This window comes from Styela clava, chromosome 5 (genome assembly GCF_964204865.1).
Source record: "Styela clava chromosome 5, kaStyClav1.hap1.2, whole genome shotgun sequence".
In the NCBI taxonomy this organism is placed as follows: Eukaryota; Metazoa; Chordata; class Ascidiacea; order Stolidobranchia; family Styelidae; genus Styela; species Styela clava.
The window spans coordinates 21401761-21425134 of NC_135254.1; the positions used below are offsets into that span (position 1 = coordinate 21401761).

Below are 23374 nucleotides of genomic sequence, written 5' to 3' on the forward strand. Positions count from 1 at the left end.
CTGGTTTCCTTCTGTTTCGCACTGTTTTGCGCTGTTTCGCGTGGTTTTGCGCTCTTTGCGGTGTTTCGCGCTGTATTCAGTAAGTAGTAAGACCCGGTAAAAAGAGCCTCCAGAAGTATGTGCACCAAGATGGCGCACAACTTGAAAATAGTATGTGTGTGTGTGTGTGCGTGCGCGCGTGTGTAGCGGATTCAGGTTGTGCGACATATTGCTGCACATACTTCTGGAGCACCAAAAAGGTAGATAAAATTTCGCATGATGACTTATAATCCGGTACATAACCTTGTAAATATACCGGAAATAGCGCCATAAAACCATGGCGAGAGACGCCGTGGTTCTTTCGTGGCAGGAGGTGATAATGACTGCGTCTTCTGTTTTGCGCTGTTTCCCTCTGTTTTGCGCTGGTTTCAATCTGTTTCGCGCTGTTTTCCTCTGTTTTGCGCTGTTTCGCGCTCTTTGCGGTGTTTCGCGCTGTATTCAGTCAGTAGTAAGACCCTCTACACATTCATGATAATACAAGGCTCGGCCATGTGGCGCATCATGATAAGCGTTCGCACCCCTGATTACCATATGTGCCAGACTGGATTCTGTGGCAGGTGCACGTCTAGGTGTACGCTCGCAAAAACCAACTGACTATAGATAGACGAGGGTCTCGTGCAGTTTCGTACCTAACATACTTCTAGTGAGCGTATCGCAATAATTTTTCGAAATATCAATCCTAGCCCTCACCTGACTAGGCCATCCAAGACGTTAAATATACATACGATCGCCCGAAATGGCATTGGCGCCGACGATAAAGAACTGACTAATCTCAGTGATCTCACTCATATTGGGATTGTTGCGACGAGAAAACGAGAGAAATAGTTATTCGATTTGGGATGCTCGTCTGCGCATCTTGGACAACAGTTCGTATAGTTTGAAGGGCTCTATTACGTCACTGTGACGTAATTTTTGGATGGCGTAGTCAGGTGAGGGTTAGAATTGATATTTCAAAAAATTGTTATGCTACGCCCACTAGAAGTGGATTAGGTACGAAACTACATGGGACCTGATAGATAGACGATACACCTTTAAGCTTACACGAGCTTGAACATGTCAAAATCCATGTAGATAAACAATTAAATGGGCTTCTTTTTTTGTTATCTTCATCGCATCCTGTTTGTGCCAATTAATTGACCATTGACATATGCAAAAATGTGCATTGTCGCCATCGTTTTGCGCATAGGACTTTTTTGGGACCTCCTGAAGTATGCGCACCAAGATGGCGCACAAACTGAACTCAGGTTGTGTACCAGGTTAGGGTTCAGGTTTTGCGACATCTTGGTGCGCATATTTCAGAAGTACCCTTTTTTGTATTCAGCATTCGATGTAGATCAACAAATATAAAGAAAACAGACATGGCGAGTTAGCTCTCTCTCTCTCGCATCCAACGGCTGTTTAGAATAAAATGAGACTGCCGGTAGCGAAATAAAACTTTGTAACTAATAACTAGGTTAGATTGTATACTGTTGATTTAGTGCTCACACAATCAATTAATATAATGATATATTTAGCGTTGAGACATCTTTTACGTGTCGAGTACCGTACGATACCGGTATGCCTTTCGGTACCGGTATATGAGCACGTTTTCTTGTCACTTTGTTATCCCTTGCACAGTATTCTAACCAAACACATTTGATTTAATATATTTATCCTAGCTATTGAAGTTGTAAGTAAAAACAGCCACCTTTCCATCTCCCATTACAAGAAGAGCTTTCGTGCAGTTGCAGGCATACCCGTTAACCGCCGTCGCATGGCGAGTGGTCCATGGCAAGTTATTCTACATGGCGAGTTAGCCGTCAGCCACTTCAACCATGCCAGTTCTTTTTTTATTTATCATCTTTGAGAACTCTGAAACTTCCTGTTTTTTTCCACTTCATCCTTTTCATGTTTTAGCCTTTTAGTGATGTCCAATCAAAATATTGAAGAGTTATATCGGCGCGGCGGTGTGGCTCAACGGGCTAAGCGTTAGGAATACGCTCGCCACCACACCTCTAATTACTCTGCGTGGGTTCGCAGGTTCGAATCCCATGCAGGGATGGTTAAGTCCATGCTTCCGGAAACAAACAATATATAACTAATCCCATACCCGACTCGGAATGGTAACCGGTTTCGCAATGAAATATTGGTGATTCATTATTACGATACTTGTTACGTTTGTGAGATTACCAGAAGCCTGCCCTGATTGTGAACAGCCGATTTGGTGTAAATGATTCAGGGCAGAATGACATGATTATTCGACAGGAACTCATTTTTTACCGTACATTGTATTTAGCAGTTTTTGGGTTGGCATTGATTTAATGCATTTAGTTGTAGAAGCAGGGTTGAACTAGCTTGGCTGCAAGTTCCTTACCAATGGTTTTACATGGAAACACAGTAACAAGTCTGGCGAGTTCAGTTTTTTAGATGAATGCTTGATAGATACAAACATTTGGTGTTCATGACAAAATGTATGATGTATTGTTTTGCGCAGGTGGTTCGGGAATAGTGGAATAGGGCAGTACAAAAAATATGGCCATCTCCGAAGTAAATGCTGACTCATGACACACATAAACAATAAAAAATGAATAAAAAGAATTGACAAAGAAAACATTTTGCTATAGGTTAACAATTGATTAGGAATGAAGTTATTTCAAAACTTTCCAGAATATTAAAAAAATCGAAGTGATTAAGATTTAGGAGGCAAAGTATATCATATTATTCAAATGACATGGGATGATCTCTTGACGAAATGATTGAATTATAAATTATAATCTAATAACATTCAGTTTGTTCGCATCTATTAAAATCACAACTGATTCACTACTATACTGAATTTTACATACTGTAAAATATTTTATAAATGATATTCATTACACTGCTAACAACAATGGAATGATTTAAATGCAATTGCAGTGCCGATAAAATGATCAAATCTTTTTAACAAAAAATGTGACTTTCTATTTTAAAAACAGATAACTAACTATACAACTTTATGTTTCATTTTGTTTGGTACTGATTCCACCCCTACATTTTTCTATGAGCATAGGTATTGCTCATTATGGGGCTGAATAGATTAAAGGTGAGTAAAAATTTAGATTTTTGTTGGTGAGCTGAGTTTTATATTGGGTATCTGGCTATATCTTCATTTCATTGGCGAATTTGTACAGCCAAATTCAACCAACATTAAAAATGAAAGCTTAAAGCTTTTGAATTGGCAACACATGATGGAATTTTGCTTTAGGTTAATAGAATTTTGAAATTTGAATTTATAAGCTTCAAAAATGGCTAATGATCTCATATTTTTCAGGAATTGGAGGGGAGAAGTATTCAAGCTCTTCCAACAATTAAAAAATCCCCAACCAATCGAAAATGCCTCAGGAATAATAGGTGAGTCATTTACTTTTTGCTCTATTGTTCGTTATCGTCGGAATTGGTGCGGCGGTGTGTCTCATCGTGCTAAGCGTTAGCCGTAGGATAGTTCACTTAACCGCTGGTCTGTTACGGCTTCCTCCACCATCAAGTCCATGCTTCCGAAAAACAAATAACTAATTAATCCCATACCCGACATGGAATGGTATCCGGACGAGAGGCCGTGGTTTGCCATATGGTTAGGCCGTATTATCGGCTTTTCTCTGTCCTGGGATAAATATGTAAATTCTATCCTATTCTAATTCTGGGATGCCGGTGTGAAGTTGTTTGGTTGACTTTTTGATTGTTGCTCGCTGAGCTGTGTGATTTTCTATTGGTTGACAGTTTAACTTGAATTCCCTGTTGTTCTTGTGTTGTCCCCAGTTTTGTTCCTCTCTCTAGCGACAGGCCCAACGGTTGATGGCCATTGTTTGTTTGTGTGCTGTCGTGTTGCTCGTCATGGTTAGGGCATCCTTGCGTTACATGCACGTGGATTCACTGTGCAAAGGTGTAGAGCAAGTAAAGGTCGGTAATTTTTATGGTTATCAATATCATATTTGCGATTTGTTTATAAAACAATAGTGGTGCTGGTGCTCGTTTTAAGGGTAGGCAATGAAGCAGGAAGCCATACATTAGGCGCGTTTTATAAGGCACATTATTTGATATTTAATAAAACTATTTTCAAATCCACTAAAATATTAGATTTAGCTTCCCTGCCCTATGTAGTGCATTGATTACCATACTCTATGCTTTCGATTATTCGGATGAAAGTGATGAGCCCCATTTACAGATTTAAATGAAACTAGCTAAATTGCTGTATTGTTGTGCACAAGTATTTTCACTAGAAACAAGGCTTCTCATTCTCATTAAACTCACACAAACTGTTTTGAATAATGTGAGAATTTAAGATTATATAGCAGGGGTCACCAAACTACGGCAGGATCCGGCCCGCGTCGTCATTTTATCCGGCCCGCAATAACACACAAATGTGGCCAAATATTTTTCCAAGAAAAGTTTTCTCGAGCATGGTCTTCCTTATTTATTTCGTAACATTGGCCAATCAGCAAGATGCAAAAAAGTGACGTAATAATGGGCCTTTTCGCATCCGCTCAGACACTTTCGTCACCCTGACAGATTTTCAATCGTGGTTGTAAAAAATACTTTGTTTTTGCGATTTTGAATGCTATAGTAGTATATATTTACGATGTTATTCGTTAGTTTCTGGTTGTATTTGGGAAATTTAAGTATGAATCAAATAAGTCAATCATCATTTGCCTCTTTAGGAGTTGTAGTTTAAATAGTAGTAATGAAAAATTAGTCTAGAAATAGCTGTGACGAAATAGGCTAAAATTCTCTACCGGGAGGCAACGTTTTCTGCGAAAGATGCACGCACCGAAACTGTTTACATCTTTGTGCTAAAATGAACTTCGAATGTGCATTTTGCGCTAACAGTACTGTAATCCCTCGCGTACTGCTCCAATTTCACAAGTCACACTAATTTTTGTACTGCTTAACTGATTCATGTAGGTAAGTTACAAAAAAATGAAGTTCATCCGATTTGAATAAAAACTGCGCGAGCGGATAGATCTGAGTGAAAATAAGAAAACAATATCCAGTTTATAAAAAAGCGGTCGAGAAATAACGGAGATATCGGAATTTTAGTACCGCCCGACAGGCCATTTTTTTCTTAAGGATTGTGTAACTTTTTTGATAAGAACTGTAATAAATATGAAAAAAACACATATCAATCACTAACCTTTCAATCTGCGTCACATCTATGGAATATTGAGACTATTTCAGGATTTTTTTTTCTGGCAACGGTCTTGACACCCCCGACAGTTCGTCGCAAATAAACGCTGGAGTTGTGCATGATGTTTGACCGTAAATATGTTTGACAGTGGTTCATTATGGGTAAAATAAAACGATGTTCTGATTGTACAAACTCCATAAAAATTGGTAAGTATCATGTATCAAGTTAGGAAAGAAATACACACGTCCACATAAATTTTATTGGTGTCCATAGACAATATCATTAATTTGCACCACGAATGTCTTGGGCGTAATTTTAAAAGCTCCGAATGTTGGGAATTTGTGCCCTAATGATTAAAAATCAAATACCAGATAATAGTTGTTTATTTTATCTAAATTATGTCGAAATTTCATGGAATTCCATGCTACAGCAGGCAGTCCGTAGTCGTGCAACGTTTTGATAACAGCTAAACTCAGGATTGTCGTCTAGGGCTAGGCTATATATAGAAATTTTGTATATTTGTTTTCCTAGGATGTTCTCGATCCATATTCTGCAATATATATAGAATTTAATTTTCAAGTCTTCAGAAATGTAAAATATATCGCCGGATGAGAACAGAACAGGCCTAAGTCACATTTTTGAGTTTTGAGAAAATCGCAAAAAACAGTTTTGAATTTTATCATAGTTGAATATCTAGTTATGTATTCTCAGTGAAGATCTGAGCTTTGGCTAGGATAAGGTCCCTGATAATAGCTTTTTAATCAACATCTTTTGGCACTTCAACTTCGATTCGTTTTCATTTTTTACCCCCCTAAAGACATTTGGCCTATTCTGTTCTCAGTGATAATTGACGGACTTAGGCCCTTTCTGTCACCCATTGGTTCTTAGGCCCAATATACACTACACAAATTCCTATAATTGTGACTTAGGTCTGTTGGCCTAACATATCTCTGCTTGCTAATGCCAGTATGCCTCAGTTTTACAGCAGCCTTGTTGTTGTTTTTGTCTTGTGTATTGAATCAAAACAACAGAACAACTAACGAACTACAAAATTAGACCAATTTTGAATGTGAAGTTTTCAAAAAAGGAATAAAAAAGAAACTGAATATGAAAAATCAAAAAACAATTCAAAGGGTTTGAAACCCTGTGTCTTTAAAACTGGTGAATCGATCTAAATAGAGGAAGATTCATCATCACTGTCTGATTCATCTGTTTCATCATTTTGAATGGTGAGACTCTCGTAGAACGTATGGTATTGCGGTGGAATGAGATTTTTTTTACACAGCTTCATTAAGGCACCATATTTTTCCATTGTAATTCCCGGTTTTTTTTTGTAGCTTCGCCTCATTTCATTCATCCTGGGTAACATATCCAGGGTTCCTGAAATTCTTCGACTCAACCTCACTTTTTTTATGAATGAAACTTCCTGATATTCTTCTTCTGCATAAAGGTACTTGAAGAAAAACTTATCAGGTTTTTCACCAGAAAACTTGGCCTGCATGATCTTAGACCATTTGATCTTTGATCCATTCACTTTTAGGTTTGATTTGTAAACGTCTTGAAACATGGTGAGTTTTTCTCCAAATTTGAAATCCAGGATATCACTATGGGACATTCTAGTCATAGTTATATTTCTATTTTTATTCCCTTTAGTCAATGCTTGTACGATGACAGATTCCCACTGATCGGTGGTAAAGGTATGCAGCCGTTTTGACTCTTTTTCGATAAGAGAATGTGCACAGTCATTCTCGTTTTGGCTATGCCCTGTAACAAAAAAGCTTAACGTTATATCTGAAAATCCAAACCAATTAAGGGCAAGGGATAGCATGATGTATACCATGCGGTTGCAATTTTGTCCTGCGCATCTGTCACAAAAAAGGTACACACTCTTCACACCCTTTTTTTGTAAAAACTTCAAGTAGAGCAACAGTGCAGACGCCACCTCATTTGAACCCTTTTTTGCTTCTTCCTCATTCCACAAGTAACAATGAACTTCTTTAAAAGACGAGATGTCCGAAACTGTGAAGTTGTAGTTTCGCAGTCTCATGCTATAGTAAAATGAGGAACTCTCTCCTGCAGGTGCCAGGAGTGTTTTTTGAAAGTCAAATGCTGATGCTTGAATATGGCTATTGTCTTGTGCTTTTTCTTTTATTTGTGCTTTGAACACCCTGCTCAAGTTCTTTTCTTGATCATGTTCTGCCTTTGATTTTACTATTTCGGTAGTTCTCAATGAATCTTTTGTATTGTCCCATGCATCACATATGTCACATCGATCCTTTTTGGGTTGATGAAATTTTATATTAAAATTATCATGAAAAATGGACAAGTAAGCTTCGTATTTCAAGGGATTCTCAATGTTATTTGAGGCAAATATTGATATTTAGACTCCTTTCGAACATAGTGACTTTGAACTGTCTTAAACATACAAATATGTTCAATTACCTTTTCCACTTTTTTTGGATCAAATCTGTTATGGGGTACAGTTATACCACGCATATCATTTTCAACACTTCCAATAAATTCTTTTGATAATGCTGTTCTAACTTGTTTTCTTGAAACATCAAGAGTTGTGAGGAAAAATGTCTGACAAACCTCAAACTGATCTCCACTTTCCTTCTGAAGAAAATATTTGAAACTAACATCTCTTTTTTTGCGTCTGACTTCAATATCTGGTCTCAATCTGCTTCTTTTAATTTTGCATTTTTCAATCATTTTCGTAATATAAATTCTTTTTGACAATATGTTATCTAATTTCCAATAATTTTCAAATAAAACTTCTCTGTCCTTGGCAGAAAATATTTCATTGCACTTTTTTTTACATGAACTAGAACATGTTTTCTTTATTTCTCTTTTAGGCATCAATCTAATTTCTTTATTTTTTGTTCTGTATTGGTAAGACTGTCCATGCATTCGAGCTTCCTTCCTAATATTTCTCTGCCACTTGGAGATATTTCTTTTTCTTTTTCTTTCTGTCAAAGGAGTAGGTGTTATCCAGTCTGTTGAACACTGTTCATTAACCTGATTTTCTGTTTGGTCACAAAGCTTATTTATGTCACACAGATTCCATGTGATGGCAGTACCTTCCTTGTGTTCTACAAGGTTAAAATATGGCCAATGGATCGCAGTTTGGAACACTTTAGTTATAAAAAAACTTCCTTGTCTATCCTCACAGTGAACACTTCTACACTTTGCTTTGAATATGGGATATCTTTCATAGCATAGAATTACTTCTTCACTTTCGACGACTGAAATGTCAACCTGGTGCTGTACTGTGGAATTTGATTTATCACTGTCAGATTCATTGTTTTGAGCCGTCCAATAACATGGCATAGACTGAGACTTTTCCTTCTCATAATTATAAGTTGGATCTTTATCTGAATCATCATTATAATATTCAAAAGATTCATCTGATAAATTTTCTTCCTGGTCTTCGTTTTGAGAATTTTGAGCTTCAACAAGGACAAAATCTTTTTCCTCATCACCGATATCAAGTTTTAAAGCATTTTTTGGAACTGAAGTTGTTTGATTGTCAATAAAAAATTTGACTCGAACAGTGTTGGAGTAGACGCAAACTATCACTCCTTTTAACAGCGTCTTATCTTTATATGGTAAACTATTACTGTATTCACGCTGTTCATTATCGAAATATGTAGCAGGGAGATAAACTTCTTTTCCTGTTTGCAGAATCTGACTCTCAGTGCTATCCCAACTTCGTGTGCCACAGGGGAATTCAGATTCAGGACCTAACATTGCTTCACTGATAAATTGTATATAGCTTTGGGAAAAGTTAAACATACAAGATTATTAAGTAGAACACAATTTAATACATACAAGACTACTAAATAGCACACAATTTAATATTTATAATCTTTAAATTATTATGCAGTTATACTTAAAGCCTGCTATTCAATATACCAAGGCTCTTATCCCATTTAATATCTAACTTTCCAGGGTAAGCTACCTCTAGTAACCTGTTTCCTGTAGCACATGCTCATAAGTATAACTGCAATATGCTTTATCAGTTGTCTTCATCACAATGAATAATTTGTTTCAGCCAATCAGGACAATCATATTTATTTTTTCATGTTCTTTGGGACTACTTGATTCTAAACTTTGCCATAGAATGGGCCTATGTTCATTTTGACAGTAAATATGTGGGACTGAAAGGGCCTAAGTCCAGCATATTGGACATAGGCCTGTTCTGTTCTCAACACCTCTATGATTATAGCATTCCTAAGTCCAGCTAAAATTTTTATTATTGAGAAATTCAGGATTTCAAGACCACCATCTTGTAGAGCATGGCTCAAAACCCCAAAATATTGAAAAAAGTGAATTTTGCAAAAATGTGACTTAGGCCCCTTCTGTTCTCATCCGGCGATATATTGTTGAATAAATTGAATGGATTCCCCAATTTTTGTGAATTTATTGTATTGCATTAACAAAAATATTTGTCCGGCCCATTTCAACATAGTTTGAGTCATACCCGGCCCACGGTCGAAAAAGTTTGGTGACCCCTGTTATATAGGAATAAAATAAAATCTGAATTTCTGGAAGGATAAATTTTGGTATGCAATCTCGTTAACCTAACAATGACAGGGTTCGGGTTAGGAACAGAATTCTCTGAATTTTTTTTTGAGATCACACATTGAGCAAGTGGTATCATGTACAAAAGGAGTTTAATGACGCATACCAAAGTAGCGTCCAAATTTTTTTACAATGTTTACAAATGCATAAATGCTTTGATAGTGATTTACTGGCAACACAACTTTCTTAAAAAAAAATTAAAAAAATTTGTTGTTGTTTTGGTTACGTAAAATTATAAATGCAAAACAAGGTAACGAGCTATTGTGCGAATTTTTTTCCGAAATTTTACCAAGGAATTATCATTTGACTAGTAGAATTGCCATTATTGGTGTCAACAAAACTTATATTATTCACAGTTTTATTTTTAGTATTTTATATTGCCGCTTTTCAACTTTTCGACATAGTTAATGCTTTGTTCTTTGCCCGCGAATTATGCTGGGCCTTGCACGAAATCAATAACGTGAAAAGATACGTCCAGCGGTGAAAATTGTTTATAACAACTTTAGATCTAGTTAATTTTTTAGCGATAATAATTAATTGTTGTAATGAAACACAGTTTGCCTCTTTCATTTCTCTCGCAAGTGCCAACAATAACACTATTGAAAGATTTTGACAATGAGAAAATCATTTTAAATTGTACAAAATGAATTAGTTGTGCAAAACCGTGGCGCGTGATCGGCGGTGCGTTTGAAGACGGAGTATGACCCGTGCTGGCGCGCATTTTTCACGAAAATGTGAGGTGCTCCGAAGGCGCCCTGATCCACATTATTGTAAGAAAACAGTTATAATATCGGTAACTATTAACCGTTTAATTGCGTTTGACTATCGCACTTTTCGGAAATGGTAATTTTGTAAGGCGGGAACAACATGTGTTTTTGCGAAATTATTGGGGGGGCGACTGCCCCCCCTCGCCCCCCCGGGTGTCCGCCCCTGCTCTACCTGGTTTTACTTTGAAATGCTGAAAGTTTGTCGCGCATTTGCAAGTCCCCACGGCGAAACCATTGGGAACCGCTACATTGCACCGTTTTTCTTTATCAATATAACCCTTTCATTTTTTGGTGTTCCGCGAGGAGATATAAAAACTGTGGCCGAAAAATGGAAACTTTCACGTATAGCAAAACAAAATATTTCATCATCTATCCGCTGAAAGGAATATGCGGTGCGGTAACCTAACAGTACCATACCTGTAGCCCTGATATTCGATCGCGGGACCGCCTGAAACAATTTAAAAACAGTGTTCCATGATTTTTGATGTCACAATCACTAACGCTTACATTTATCCTAATACAGTGTAACCATGTTTCCCATGTGCCGAAACATCACTGTCCATCGGCTAAATGCTTGATTGAAACATCAGCGCAACAGTTAATACAAGATAGAATTTTATAATATTGCACATCCCTAAACGTGTCGTTGGAAGTTAAGTTTCAGTAAACAGAAAGGTTGGTGATGAGCACAGACAATTTCAAAAAACTGGGAAATGCAATATTTCTTTGTTGAGCGTATGAGCATCCTGACATGTTTTATCTGCACAATTGAAGTTGCTGTGCACAAGGAATACAATTTAAACGAGTTGCTCAGCTTTTATTGTGGAAAACCTGATGTGGCCCGGACTCATTTGAGACTCTGCCCCAGCAAAGCTGCCCCAAAGAAGCTTCACGTACCGGCAGTTGGGAACCACTGTTCTAGTACATCGTTACATTACACCAGTTATACGAGTTGAATTTGGTTCAAATTTGGTTTGGAAAAAATGGTTCAATCTTTGATATATTTTAGGAATAAGTTGGTAAACAAAAGCCTTCAGAAAAACATAGAAAACAAGAAAAAAGTTATTGTCCCCAATAAAAGATGGCTTCAACATTTCACTGACAAGGATGCGAAGGTTGGTTGCCGAAACTTTAAGACCTTGATTCTAGACATGGGATAACAGTTCAATGTTGAATTTTTTATCAGGATTGGCAGATTTGAGACATATTCATGGGTCTAAATATTTGTATGGGCATTTTTAAAAGCCATAGTTCACTGTTGTGAATAATAATTGCTTCAATATATAACATTGTACGGATAATTGTATATGCAGGAAGTTTCTGGTTATTTTTCATATCTTATCCTATTTTAAATATTTGAAATGCTATCATTCACCATTGAATTTGAATTTCAAAGATGATAATAGCTTTAAGTACTGCAATTTTTATTACTGCTTAAATTATCAGATTGTATGATATATTATTTCTTTGCATGCCAGATAAGGCGACACTTCTGGTGTATAGATGATGACTATGTCACACTTTTCTTGACTGAAAGTGAATCACTATTTTTCAAGGTAATAAATAGTTCTATAAGCAATTTTGTCTACCATATCCAACATTGAAGTTGTTTAAATTATCTATCATGATTCATGTCTTATCAATTTCATAATTTCTTTTATTTTGCTTTTTTTATTTATAAGAAGATACCGCATAAAAAAATCATGGTAATTAGCTGAAGCAATCAATGTATTCATTGTGTTATCTCATATAGAAAAGCAGAATTGCTGGGGCGTTAAATGAGTGCTCATAAGGAAGGAAGTGTTAGGCAACATATCAGACATGTGATGATTCAGTGTCAATCAAAATATACAGACCATAAACAAAGTAATAGACAACTTGGGAACCAATCTAAGTGGGTTGAAGCAGAGAATAAGAGGATGAAGCAGGCCATAATATTTACCTCATGGAATGAAATGACAAAAAAATTCATCTGGCAATAATCTGACAATGGCTTTATTGTGTTACTACATGTGATCATTAAATTTTATGCTGTCTTGAAGTTGTTTAAGGAATTGTATAACATTAATACCCAAACTGTGTTAGGTATTCTACTAGTGGTTATGAAAATTTACTGCAAGTGAATGAATATGTTTTTCTATGATTCCGTTGGTTTTACAATAATTATTATAAATTGTTCCAAGTTTCTGTCTTATCTTCCTTTGACTCAATACCACTCAGGAATGCTGTGTATAGTTTTTCTAACTCGAAATGCTAGTTCTCGACAATTTAATAATCATTGGGCAGGGATCATGTACCTATCTGTATAAGACATAACTTATAATGCGCTCTGAGTGATTTTGTACTTTAAAAAAGTCAGCTATTCTGTGGAGGTGATGGCGATTGTTAATTAATAATCGTAGTGCAATTATAAGACCATTCTGTGGTTCAATCCGGCTTTATATAAGCAATTTTTTACGTCATTTTTTACGTCATTCAATTAATAACATTCAATGAAATTTGAAACTCAGTACCATACCTCATTTATGTCCATCGATTTTTCTTCTCACAGAAAATTCTTTTGACGGATATCATGTCAATCAATAAGGGCAAATGTTCTCAATCATTGAAATATGATTTCAAGTTAACTTTATCAAATTTGACTATTTTTGTCTTTGAGGATTTATCAAAGGATTTTGACATGTGAGTCTTTAATTGTTGTTGTATTGTTGGTTTTTAAATTCCTCGTATGTGTTACTATTTGTTAACATTTAGCTGTTATCAGTTGGTAAGTGTAGTTTGTTTCTATTTGAGCCATAACCTTGTCTTTGCTTCAAGGAATCAAGAAAAGCATTGGTATGACATACTGAAACAAGCGCATTCGTCTGCTGTAAATCATGAGAAGATTGCCAATGTGAATGGTAGGCAATGGGTTTAAATGAACTATTTTATTGCTGTATTTTCATCCCAATGATAATATATATATATTTTATATTGCCAAGATAAAATTGGGAATTGGGTATACTTCATAACACTTCAATTATCATTGTATATTGTAGCACAGCTGATGTTTGGTGAATAGAGATATACTTTTTATCTCATGTCAAAATTAAAAATTCACTCATAGTCTCTATGCTTCTTGCACTTCTATTAATTGGAACATTTTCAATTTAATATTGTTCACCAAACAAGTTTGATTTTGTATTGTCAGAAAATGAAAGAGTTCCAAAGAAGAAAAATATATTTGATAAACTTCAATTCGCCCTTGAACTTGGAGATGCATCATTTGAAACAAAGAAGACTTTACGTGAACAGATAACAAGTCATGGAGGACAAATCTCATACATATTGACCAGTAATACTGATTTTATAGTTCTTTGCAAGGAATTGATTGCCCAATCTATGCATTCATATAAAATTCGCAAAGCAGTTGCATTTGGCGTACCTATTGTTAGTGAAGAATTTCTCACAGAATGTGTAGGGAAGAATCAACTTGTCGATTTCATGGATTTTGCTCCGCAGACTGATACAATTCACAATTTTTCGTTGGGAAAAATATCATCACAACCCATCAATGTAAAAAAGTTTGTTTCTAAAAAATTGGACCTTGGAAAAATTGTACAATATAAATTAGAATCTGGTGACTGTCCTTGTTTTCCAAATAAATATGAAGTTCCCAAATTTTCGATTTTAACAAAAAGTTTTGAAGAGAATGGTGAAATTAATGAAATGTGTTGTGTTGAAGCACAGGTTGGTATAACTGCAAATCAGAATAATCAAAAGATGTATAGAGTCATGGTTTCATATAACAATATTAGCACTTGCTCAACTCATCACGTGTATCCATTAAATAATTCATTTGAGTTAGTCCAGTGTTATGAAAAACTTGTAACACAGTTCCTTGATGATGGAATGAAACGAGCTATTGGAATTTCAAAGGATCAATTCTCTGATATTGTTTCACCTTCACTCAACCTTGTTTTAACGGAAATGAAAATTTCATCAGGAATTCTCCATCCTGAAGTCGCACGATTAGTCAAAACTATTTGGCTGGATTCGCTAGACGAAATAATGATGACATTTGGTGTCGGGCCATATGGTATTGATGTTGAACAAGTCAGAAATGCATTGATTGTTCTGATGCAAATAGAAAAGTCCATCAAAGAGAAAGATTTCAAATCAGCTTTATCTGACAAATTTTACCACTTTATTCCACAGACAGATGATAAAAAAGAACCAATTGACAGCATTCAAAAAATTGCAAAGAAAAGAGAATTATGTCAGCTTTTAAAAGACATCACTTTAGTGAATGAGACTTCTTGGTTTTCTAAGGACTGTAATGATTCTTTATCACAATACACCGCATTGAAGTGTGCTATAATGTGGATTGACCCAAAAGAAAAAGAATATAAACTCATCAAAGACACACTTCCTGACATCGATGGAAAAACATACAAATTGCAAAATATATTCAGAGTCAGTCGCTCTGTTGAAAACTCGCAGTTTAAATCAGATATTGGCAATACTAAACTTCTATTTCATGCATCCCACCCTCATAATTTTGTTGGTATTTTATCGAGAGGTTTAATGTTGCCACTCACACTGTCTAGTGAGTATGGAGTCTCAAGGAGTGATGAAGGAAACCTTGGCGCTGGAATTTATTTCTCAGATTCATTTTGGATGTCTTCAAAATTTACCGCACGAAGCCAAAGTCGAGGTTCCAGAATAATGCTTGTTAGTGAAGTAGCACTGGGAAAAGTATTCAACACAAAGGAACCTATGGCCCATTTATTGGCTGCACCAGTGGGTCACGATAGTGTGAAACGCACGCATGCCACAGATGCAGTTAAATCTGATGCTTCAGAATATGCAGTGTATAACAAAAATCAACAGAGGATGTGCTACATCATTGAATTCACAATTGATGATGATAGTTTGGTTAATCATGACAAAGTAGTGATACCTTTAAGTTTTAAGATGAATAAGAACACTACCGCTGAAATTGCTGCTGAGCGTGAGAATTTTGAACCAAAAGTTGAGGAAGTTAGATATGGCCTGATCATGGAATCAAAAGATATTTCTGCAATATTAGAGGAAGTTCATATCAGAGCAAAAGTTATTGATTTGGTGTCAGAAGTCACTATTTTTCAGTCGTACATCAATACAACCAATAAAACTGTTGAAGCAAAATATGTTTTTCCTCTCACTGAAAACGCTGCTGTATGTGGATTTGAAGCTTTTATAAATGACAAACATGTAATAGGAGAAGTTAAAGAGAAAGAACAAGCCCACAAGGAATATAAAAAAGCAGTAAGCGAAGGTCATGGAGCTTATTTGATGGATGAAGAGAAATCTAATGTATTTTCTGTTAGTGTTGGTAACATTCCTCCTGCAGCTCGCGTAATCATTAAAATTAGTTATGTTGCTGAGCTCGAAACTACTAACGAACCTGACAGTAATGTTTTATTTACATTACCAGGAAGCATTGCTCAATGGGAGGAAAAATCTGTGTTGCTTTCAAGTTCTGCTACTCAAGAAGTTACGGAATCAACTTCTGTTTCAAATGAGAAAAAATCTTCAGTTATAATATCAATTGATATGCCGTTTGATATTCTCGATATCACTTCACCTACTCATAAAATTGTAATGAAAAAGACATCTACAAAGGCTTGTGTAAAACTGCAAAAGTCAATTAACCTGGATGGAAACAATTTTCGTTTGCTGATCAAAGTAGCTGAAATTCATGTTCCTCGTATTTGGATTGAAAAGGAAAATGAAGAAAGCAAAGATCAAGTGGCAATGGTGACTTTTTTTCCTGAATTTGAATTCGATGCAGTAGAGAATTTCAATTGCACAGTAATGTTGGATATGTCGAATTCCATGAAAGGATCTGCTGCATGTCATTCTAAGCATTTATGTTCATTGCTTATCGAAAATTTGCCAGATCAATGTGATTTTAATGTCATCTCATTTGGGTCATATTTCGAAGAGGTGTTCATTGGATTTGAAAATGTTTCAACTACTTCTAAAAAACAAGCAAAAGATTTTATTACATGTTGTAAACCATCTTTTGGAGGATCTGATCTTTTTTACATTCTTAATTCAGTCTTCCTACTTCAAAATAATTCATACAATAATGAGTTACATAATATATTCCTCTTTTCTGATGGTCATTTGTCTGAAGAGGAAAGACTTTTCAGGCTTTGTAAGGAAATTTCAAAAACCAGTCATTGTCAAACAAGAATTTTTACATTTGCTGTTGGAAATTCACCAGATAACCACACTCTACAGAGTTTATCTATATTAACTGGAGGGTCTCATGAACAATTCTTATCTTCGTCAAAGAGGACATGGAAAAGACAATTAAGCAATCAACTATTCAATGCTAAACAACCTGCATTAACTGATGTACATATTGATTGGTGCAACTATGATAACAAATCCGATGGTTTTCAAGATTCAACTGTTTTGCAGGTTCCAGAAAAAGTAAAATGTGTGTTCAGTGGATCTCAACTTGTCGCATACAGTTATGTTCCAAACTGTCTGAAAGCAACTCTTTGTGCTAATATTAATGGAAAAGAGTTCTCTACAATGGTAAATGCGAACGGATTATCAAAAATTACTGGAATGACATTGCACAGACTTGCAGCAAAAGCTGTGTTCAAGGAACATGACTGTGGTAGACTTGCTGATGATGCTTTGTGTGATCAGATGTTGAAAGAGGAAAGAAAGTCAATTATTATTTCAATGAGTATGAAATACTCAGTTGTTTCAAAATATACAAGCTTTGTAGCTATTGAGGAAAGAAAACCTGGAGAAGATTTAAGCATAACATGTGGACCATCTCTATCTAATCTTGTTGATGAATCTTTCATTGATATCATTTCTGAAGTAACATGGGGGGCTGAAGAGAAATCTGTGGAAGAAAATGTGGATGAACTACTGAAGAAGTCTTTGCAAATTCAATCAAGTTCTATACTGCAATCTCGGGATTTAGCTCTGGAAGCAAAAGCATTGCATAGCACATTGGAAGAAAAAGATCCACTGAGGAAGTTACGAATATGTGCGACGTTATGTAAATTGGATGTGAACAGCGATCAACTTGATGCATGGCTTGATTTGAAAACCATGTTGTTGAAAACTGATAAATCACTGAATTTTGAAGTGATGAACACGATCGCTAAATTTGACAATTCATCGCCCAGACATAATTTGTTGGATATTTTTAGTAGCTGTTTTCCTGAACACTGTTCAGTCCATCTCCAATCTATTCCTGAAATTTTTCAGCCACTTGCCATTGGAGGATACACTGAAATCTGTCATTTTTATGAAACTGTGGGAGAATGTTTTAGAGATTTTCCTCTTTTTTGGGAAGAGTTTCATGATGTTTGTTGTTGTGATGATAAGAGTTATAAGGATGTTTCTTTGGCATTGAAAGTCTTGATCAGAGAATTGAAGTTTATAAATAAACCTCACAAAAAGAAAAAAAGGTACAAGCCCAAATTATGCCCATTTTCAATAGCCACCCCACCATCATCACTACCTAGGCCTCTACAAGCTGTTCCACCACATCTAACACCAATACCAGCAAATTCATCTCTATTTGGATCAGCAAGATCAGGTATTTCACCATTACCACCACAGCAATCTTTTCTCTTTGCATCATCTGGTCCTCCGCCACATCCACCACCTGGATCTGACTTTACACCATTACCACCACCATTACCACCGAAACCATCTGTATTTGGATCAGCAATTCCACCACCACAACTACTACCTGGATCAGGTATTTCACCATTATCACCACAGCAATCACTTCTATTTGGATCATCTGTTCCGCCACCTCCACCACCTGGATATGACTTTCCACTACCACCAAAATCATCTCTATTTGGATCATCTGTTCCCCCACCACAACCACCTCCGCCACCTGGATCTGTCTTTCCACCATCACGACATCAACAACCACCAAAATCATCTCTATTTGGATCATCTGTTCCCCCACCACGACCACCTCCGCCACCTGGATCTGACTTTCCACCATTACCACCACCACTACCACCAAAATCAGCTCTATTTGGATCATCTGTTCCCCCACCACAACCACCTGGATCTGCCTTTCCCCCATCACCACATCGACAACCACCAAAATCATCTCTATTTGGATCATCTGTTCCCCCACCACGACCACCTCCGCCACCACTACCACCAAAATCATCTCTATTTGGATCATCTGTTCCCCCACCACGACCACCTCCGCCACCACTACCACCAAAATCATCTCTAGTTGGATTAGATGTTCCCCCACCACGGGCACCTACACCACCTGGATCTGCCTTTCCACCATCACCACCACAATCATCTTGTTTTGGATCAAGTCCTCCACAACCACCGCTTCCAAAATTTAGATCTGTCATCCTACCACAATTGCGAAGTTCTGGATTTGTATCAGCCACTCCAATATCGCAACAGTATCAAACTGAATCTGCCATACCACCTCAATATCATTTAAGCAATATAACTTCTTCATTTCTTTCGATGACTGACCCACTAGTTCCATCGCAATCTTCAGTCCAATCAGCAGCAGGTTTTTCATTTGGTTTGGCCAGGTCTTTTGCATCGCGAAATTCAATGCGGTCAGTTGCTTCATTTGGATATTCGTCCACTTCCAGGCAATCAAACACCCCACTACCTACACAAGCTGCGTGCATGGTATCAAATGCTGAACTCACTTCAGATGATAGTTTTGACACTAAACCATCATATCATCATTCTTCTGAGGTTGCTAGAAGTAATTTTTATGAAGAGTGTGAGGATTCATATTTGTTACCAAAAACGAAAAATCTATTATCCAGAAAATCCGAACAATCTCAAGATATTGAAACCAAACAAATTTTTGGTGGAAGATCTAAATTTGACAATTCACATGAACCACAGGATATTTATGAGAGCTTGGAGGATCTTAAGTCACAACAATTAAAGACCAGTGGAAAAAGAAGAAACCCACCAGTAGTTCTTACAAGGTCTTCTCAAAGTTGTGAAGTTATGTTTGATTCACTTGAATGTGTTCAGACAGATACATCTACATTAAACTCTGAAAGTTCATCTGATATGTATGAAGATATAATATTGTTAAATCAACATTATGACCTGGTTATGGTAAGTTATTTTTATGAACTATTTTACTTGATTACCGATGAATATATCTAGACCTGCCGTGTTACTTCCCAATTATATCTATCTGCCTGAACTAACGCAGACAATATGCCAGGAATTTAATATTTTATGAAATGTCTGTACTATTTGCAATAATTTGTTGAATGGGTTGAAGAAATGTAAATTTAGCTTTGTTTTTTGACACAAAAAACACTTCATATTGAGTGTTCATTTCATTATTTGTTTGTTCATTCTTATTTCTATACAAATCGATTTATTGATGAGTAAAGCCATCCACATTTATGAAGTAATGCTGAAAGTGCATAAAATTGGTAATTCACATTTTATCAACAGATTGAGGACGAGGATGACGAATTAGAACAGTCTAGCGGATCCATCAGTGCTGCATGGGATGATGATTCTGAATGCACGGAATATGAGTGGAAAATGGTTAAAGCTATGATGAAACTCCTTAACCTCACAGTTAGTGAACTAATGGAAATTTTCAAATCTGGATTAAGTCCAGATGGCTTTTGGAAATTTCCTAGCAATGAAGCCATCATGTCTGAAGAGTTTTCTGAAATTGAAGTTAAACTATTGAAAATTTATCGAGAAATAGTCATTTCTGCTGGTGCGCTATCTTTTGGTAGCAAAGTTTTGTCCACAGTGTTAGATATGCTGTATACAGCGATTATCATAAAAATTCTTAAATTTATTAATGAATCAAGTAAAGTGTATGACATGATAAAAGATGCTGAAAACTGGTTGAAATTAGCTGATGCGAAGCAACCATTTTTATATGAACGGCTAGAGTTAGGATCATCTTGGGAAATGGCTGCAAATGCAGTGATTGTCAAAGTGTCTGAGGCTGTGCTCAATTCTATCTCTGGTTAGATTAAGTGGAGTGGAATTTTCAATGTATTCAAATGTATCTGCTCTAGTAGGTTTTGAGTAATACACATTCCCAAATATAGAAATCATGCTTTTAAAAATAATTTAGATTTTGAAGTTTATTTGCGCTGATTTTCATACACATAGATTGAATACTTACAATTGTAAAGATGATTTTGTTGTGAACTTTATCTATACATCTTTGTTCTATATCTATGTTATTTTGTCTATTGTATTTGCAATGTCGAGTCTATAAACTCATATTTCATTTTATACAAGTTATCTCAAATCAAAGTAGAACACAATCAAAGAGGACAAAATTTGGTGATCAAGTTTTAGTATTTATGAACCTGGGGATACTTTCTAAGTATCTGAAATCGTTCATGGTCACGAAGACCTATGGATCGTTTTGGTATTACCGTATGTTGTTGTTTTCTTGTTTCTCATGAAAATTTCGCTTTTCTCTTCAAATGGACCAATTGCTTTGAAATTTTCAGTGGTTAAAAATTGTATTTGTTGCTAGAAAGCTATTACTTTTATTCAATTAAGAATTTCTGTGGGCCCCATGAATTTTTGTGTAATGCTGTCATCAAAATGAAAAATTGTGCACCCTGTGGCAGTTCCCCTTTCTGGTTGTCAGTTAAAGTCCGGAAGTGTATGTATCGGTACTGCTAAAGATATCATACTTGTATTACTTGGCCTTTGTGTCCATATATGTGAGCATTGGTTCCTTTTGTTATATACAGATGACTATTGTCATTTTTGAGAATAATCTATTTTTCAAAATATTTGATATATTCTAACAAATATGTAAACACAAAATACAGTGAGTAAAAAATGTTGACCTACATTCTATTTATTGCTTATGGCAGAAGAAATCTTACAACTATAGTTTCTATTCTCTCAAACTATTCTTTGGGTCAGTTTCTAATATTTTTCTGTGGTCAGTGATTTTGTTAATGTCTGCTAAAGAGTATTAACTTTTTTGAGATCAGTAACAATGTACAGTTTTGATTTTCACGTTTGATATTGATTTAATTCTTAATTGGTGATAGTGTTATTAGACTATAAGTCATTTTGTATTACTCAATTGCTATTCAGTTATTGTTCATTTCTGCGCTTTGATAATTTTTCACTTTTAATTTTATTATTAGCCAAGAGAATACCATGTTATTCTACAGGTTTTTAAATCCATTTCTATTCTCTTTCTTTAAGATATTCACATATCACTTCTATTCCTCTGTTTTTGTATACAGTTCTCTTTCTCTTGATGATTCTATAGTCAAGTTCCGGAAATGTTGAATTATATTATTCTTGTGTTCTTTGTGAAATATTATTTGTATCATATATTATATAAAAGTTTCTGTATGCTGTAGTTTATACTGTTGTTTGGGAAGTTGAGGTATTCTTTGCTAATTGAGTATTAAACTGCTCAGTCATAAACTTTCTATCATTATGTTTATGAAAAACAAAATTTAATGTTATTACTTAATATATTTCTTGTTGTGATTTAATTAGTATCTATTACTATTAAAATATTTTATCCATGTTGTTTTGTCTGTAATCAAGTTCCAATTGTTGGTAATATACTTTGATATTATTTGAAAGTCTGCATTCTTCCATCAAGTTGACCAACAAATTATTTCATTAGAAAAATAACTCCACCTGAGTTGGCTATCTCTGAATCATGTTTGTGGTATTTAAAAATTTTTTTTCCTGATATTTGCGGGGGATATTAAATGATGATTCTTGTATATTCTAATTGCTGAACCTATTTGTTATATTCAGATTTTTATGTAAAATAATAATATATCAGGAAGGTATTATGGAGTTTGACTATTTATGGAATATTAGCTATCTGATATAGTAACCCGATCTTGCATGGCCTTACTTTGTGGATTAATATTAGCCAAGATATAAACTACTGCCTACATCATGGGAATAAATAGATTAGAGGTTAAGTATAAAGTCTTTGTCTTTAAATGTTTGAAAACTAGTTTTCTTATGTTTCATTGATAGCAATTATGTTGCATCTTTTTAATTATATAATTTTTAATTTATAATCCGAATTTCTTGAGTAAATGCTCAGCAGTGTGGCGCATTGAGCTATGCGTTAAATTTACGCTCGTTACCGCACCACTGATTACCCTGTGAACCCAGGTTTGCAGGTTCGAATCCTGTGGGGAAAAATTATGTAAGAGAGGATTGCTGGATTCCTTCTGGTTCACGGGATCCCATACACGACATGGACTGCGGTTCATGTGATCCCATACTCGACATGGACTGGTAACCGGACGAGAGGCCGTGTTTCACTGTGATTAAGCTATCTTATTGGTTTTTCTCTCCCGGGATAAATAAATAAATCTTATCCTTAATATGTGAATTGTTTGTTTTACAGGACTTTGAAGTGAAAAGTAAGCATATTTGTCATAAACTGAAGAAGAGCAATTGCAGATTGAAGTCTTGTAGTGAAAAAATGTGAGTCTGATATCCCCAAGAAAATCAAGCTCTAAATTTTTTTTTGATTGAGTGTATTGAAATTGTGGGGCCATTACCGTGTCAATGTTTTCAAGTTATAGTAAGATACAAAATCATTTGAAGGGTTTAGGATATATTTTAATACCTAATCTCGTCAATTTCCTATTAATATTCGATCGCAAAATGGATATTTTACAACTAAAACTATAAGAATTATTATAGTGAATGTGTCATATCATTCTGGTTTGTTTTGTGATTTTAGTGTATGCTGAAAGCTGTGACGACACATTTCTAAACCTACCGTAATTTGAAACATGGTTATAATAACCTTAAAGTTGCA

General features: G+C 35.5%; 1 protein-coding gene across 1 annotated transcript; it reads left to right on the forward strand.

Annotated features, from left to right (window-relative positions):
• Positions 1-1842: 1842 nt before the first annotated feature.
• On the forward strand, positions 1843-23035 carry LOC120344681 (protein mono-ADP-ribosyltransferase PARP4-like). Its single transcript, XM_078112559.1, has 9 exons — positions 1843-3100; positions 3329-3408; positions 11540-11645; positions 12009-12086; positions 13082-13212; positions 13348-13430; positions 13721-19668; positions 20020-22512; positions 22955-23035. Exons 1-8 carry the CDS (start codon positions 3080-3082, stop codon positions 20557-20559), a joined length of 6987 nt encoding a protein of 2328 aa, XP_077968685.1. The 5' UTR covers positions 1843-3079; the 3' UTR covers positions 20560-22512; positions 22955-23035.
• Positions 23036-23374: the final 339 nt, after the last annotated feature.